The following is a 2,599-nucleotide window of genomic DNA, read 5'->3' as shown; positions in this document are numbered from 1 at the left end:
AAAAAAAATTTTGGCTTTTATTTTTTTTTTCTATCTTTCCTTTAATTTAATATAATTTTTTTTTTGAATTATTAAGTATTTGCTATTAATAATAGCATTCTTTTTTTTTTTCCATTCTACCTTTATCTCATATTTAGAGTAATATTACCATTGAAACGTTTACACAGCTGCTATTTTATTCAACAAAATCTTTTCGCCTTTTTATCGTTCATTCATTCCTCCTCTCTATCCCTTTTATTCCCAATTTATCTATTATTATTTATTCATTTCCTTTTTAGTTTTTGTTATTTAATATGCCCTTGTTATGTTTCTTTCTATCCTAAAAAAAAAAAAAAAAATTCTCCTTCTCCCTTTCTTCCTCTCTAATTATATAATCTTTTCATATTTTTCATTCATTTCAAAATGAATTTTATCCATTTTCTGTTTTTTTTTTTTCTAAAATAAAATCCTTCTTTTTTTATTTTTCGTCTGTTTTTGTTTTTAACAAATAAATTTTTGATCACATACACACACACACATACACTTATGTATATACATATATATATAATAACAAAAAAAGCTTTTTAAAAGATACTTGGCTAATTTAAGCCACTTGGCTAGTTGGCTAACTACTTGGCTAGTTGGCTCCTGCTAGAATTGTAATCAACATTGTCTATCGTATCAGCCAAAATCGGATGTTGTAAAAAAAAAAAAGAAAAAAAGAGGAATAAAATAAGTAGCACAATAATTATTAGAATTAATTATTTTTACTAAGTTCTCTCCCTCTTTCTCTCTTTCTCTTTTTCTCTCTCTCTTTTATTTCTAGTAATAAATTATATACGATTATATTGAATTAAAATTTAAAAAACGAATAAAAATTTCACTTATTTCGATGAAATTATAATAATGAAAAGGAAAAAAACTTTTCAATTACAATTAATACCAATAATCTTACCATTTTTTTTGTTCCCTTTTTATATTCGAATTGAATAATAAAATTACTCAATTTTTACAGTATAGTTTTGTTTTATCTCGAATACTTATTCCGTTCTATACCATATCATTCGTATCATTGATTATCATTGATAACTATCCTACTACATATTATATCATCGATATCATTGCTCATGTCTTTGGTATCATCGTCTATAGTAGCTATTCCATTACATATTATATCATCCGTATACATCAATTATAATAACTATCCCGTTGTATGACATATTATTCGTGTCATCGATTGTAATAGCTGTCATGCTAGTTATTATCAATGATGATAATATTACTTTTCAAATTTTATTTATTTAAATAATCATTTCTATCTAAAAAAAAAAGATTTTTCATTTAAAATTATCATTAGCTAATATTATTTCATCTAATAGTTGTTTTATTATTTTTTTTAGGATCTATCCGATATTCATTATTGAATTATTGTTTTATACTTATAAAGGGAAATTGAAAACATTAATGATAAAATAAATTAAAGGATAATAAAATTTAAATTTTTAAATTCTCAATAATAACTTTATTGAATGATTTATTCCAACATATCATTAACTTTCAAAATTTGCATACTAATATTGTTTATTTTTATATATTTTTCTAACAAATTACCATCTAAATCATATTTATATTTAAATAAATACGAAAAAAAAACATTTTTTTGATCTAATTATAAAATTAAAACTTACTTTCATCTCTATAATATATAATTACAATAGAGGCAACGATAGTAAAAATTAGCATAAATTATTTCGAATAGCTTAATTATTTCCATTTCATCTGTTAATTTCCAAAAAAAATATTCATTGTTTAATTTCACAATAATATTATCAATATAAATTTTAAGGATAATTCATTTACATATCAGTTAATATCATTCATTAACCATTCCAATTGTTTAATTGCATTCTTTTAAAAAATGGTTAATACAAATAAAATTAGCATAAATCACTTTTCTTTTGGATTAGTGATGACATTGATAAAGACGACGAGAACAATAATTATAATGAGGATAACGGTGATAGTAATAATGACGATAATGATGATAATGGTAGTGATGATGATGATGACAATGATGTATGTAAATGAAAGATGTATTAGCCGATGGTAGCACCCAATTGTAGGCTAACCAACTAATTAATTAACCAATTCAATAACTAATTAACCAAATGATTAAATAAAACTGACTGATTGATCAAATGTGGTGAACATCTTTTTAATAAAAATTTATGCAAAGCTGATAGAAATTTCGTATACTTTTCTTTTTTCTTGCATGATTCGACTAATGGTTGGATATACATATCTGTGTGTATGTGTACATGTGTGTATGTATATGTATGTGTGTATGTATGTGTATGTGCGTACGTGTATGTGTGTGTATGTATGTGTATGTATTTGTGTATGTGCACCTGTTTGCCTGTGTATATGTATGTATGTGCATTTATCTGTGTGCATGTGTGTATGTATGTGCATTTCTCTATGTATATGTGTGTGTGTGTGTGTATTTATGCGTGCATGTGCACTTGTTTGCTTGCGTATATGTATGTATGTGCATGTGTGCGTATGTATGTATGTGCCTCTCTCTTATGTGTGTGTGTGTGTGTGTGTGTGTGTATATGTG

The 2,599-nt window shown here is 24.7% G+C and overlaps 1 protein-coding gene across 1 annotated transcript; it reads right to left on the bottom strand.

The window, feature by feature from the left end:
• Positions 1–2,200: 2,200 nt before the first annotated feature.
• LOAG_14474 (hypothetical protein) lies at positions 2,201–2,451 on the bottom strand (the record flags this gene model as incomplete). Its single annotated transcript, XM_003149971.2, has 1 exon — positions 2,201–2,451. The coding sequence occupies one exon, from the start codon at positions 2,449–2,451 to the stop codon at positions 2,206–2,208; it is 246 nt and encodes an 81-aa protein (XP_003150019.2). The 3' UTR covers positions 2,201–2,205.
• Positions 2,452–2,599: the final 148 nt, after the last annotated feature.

The sequence above is a fragment of the Loa loa genome (genome assembly GCF_000183805.2).
Source record: "Loa loa unplaced genomic scaffold supercont3.635, whole genome shotgun sequence".
Classification (NCBI taxonomy): Eukaryota; Metazoa; Nematoda; class Chromadorea; order Rhabditida; family Onchocercidae; genus Loa; species Loa loa.
This window is presented reverse-complemented; position numbering and strand designations above follow the sequence as displayed.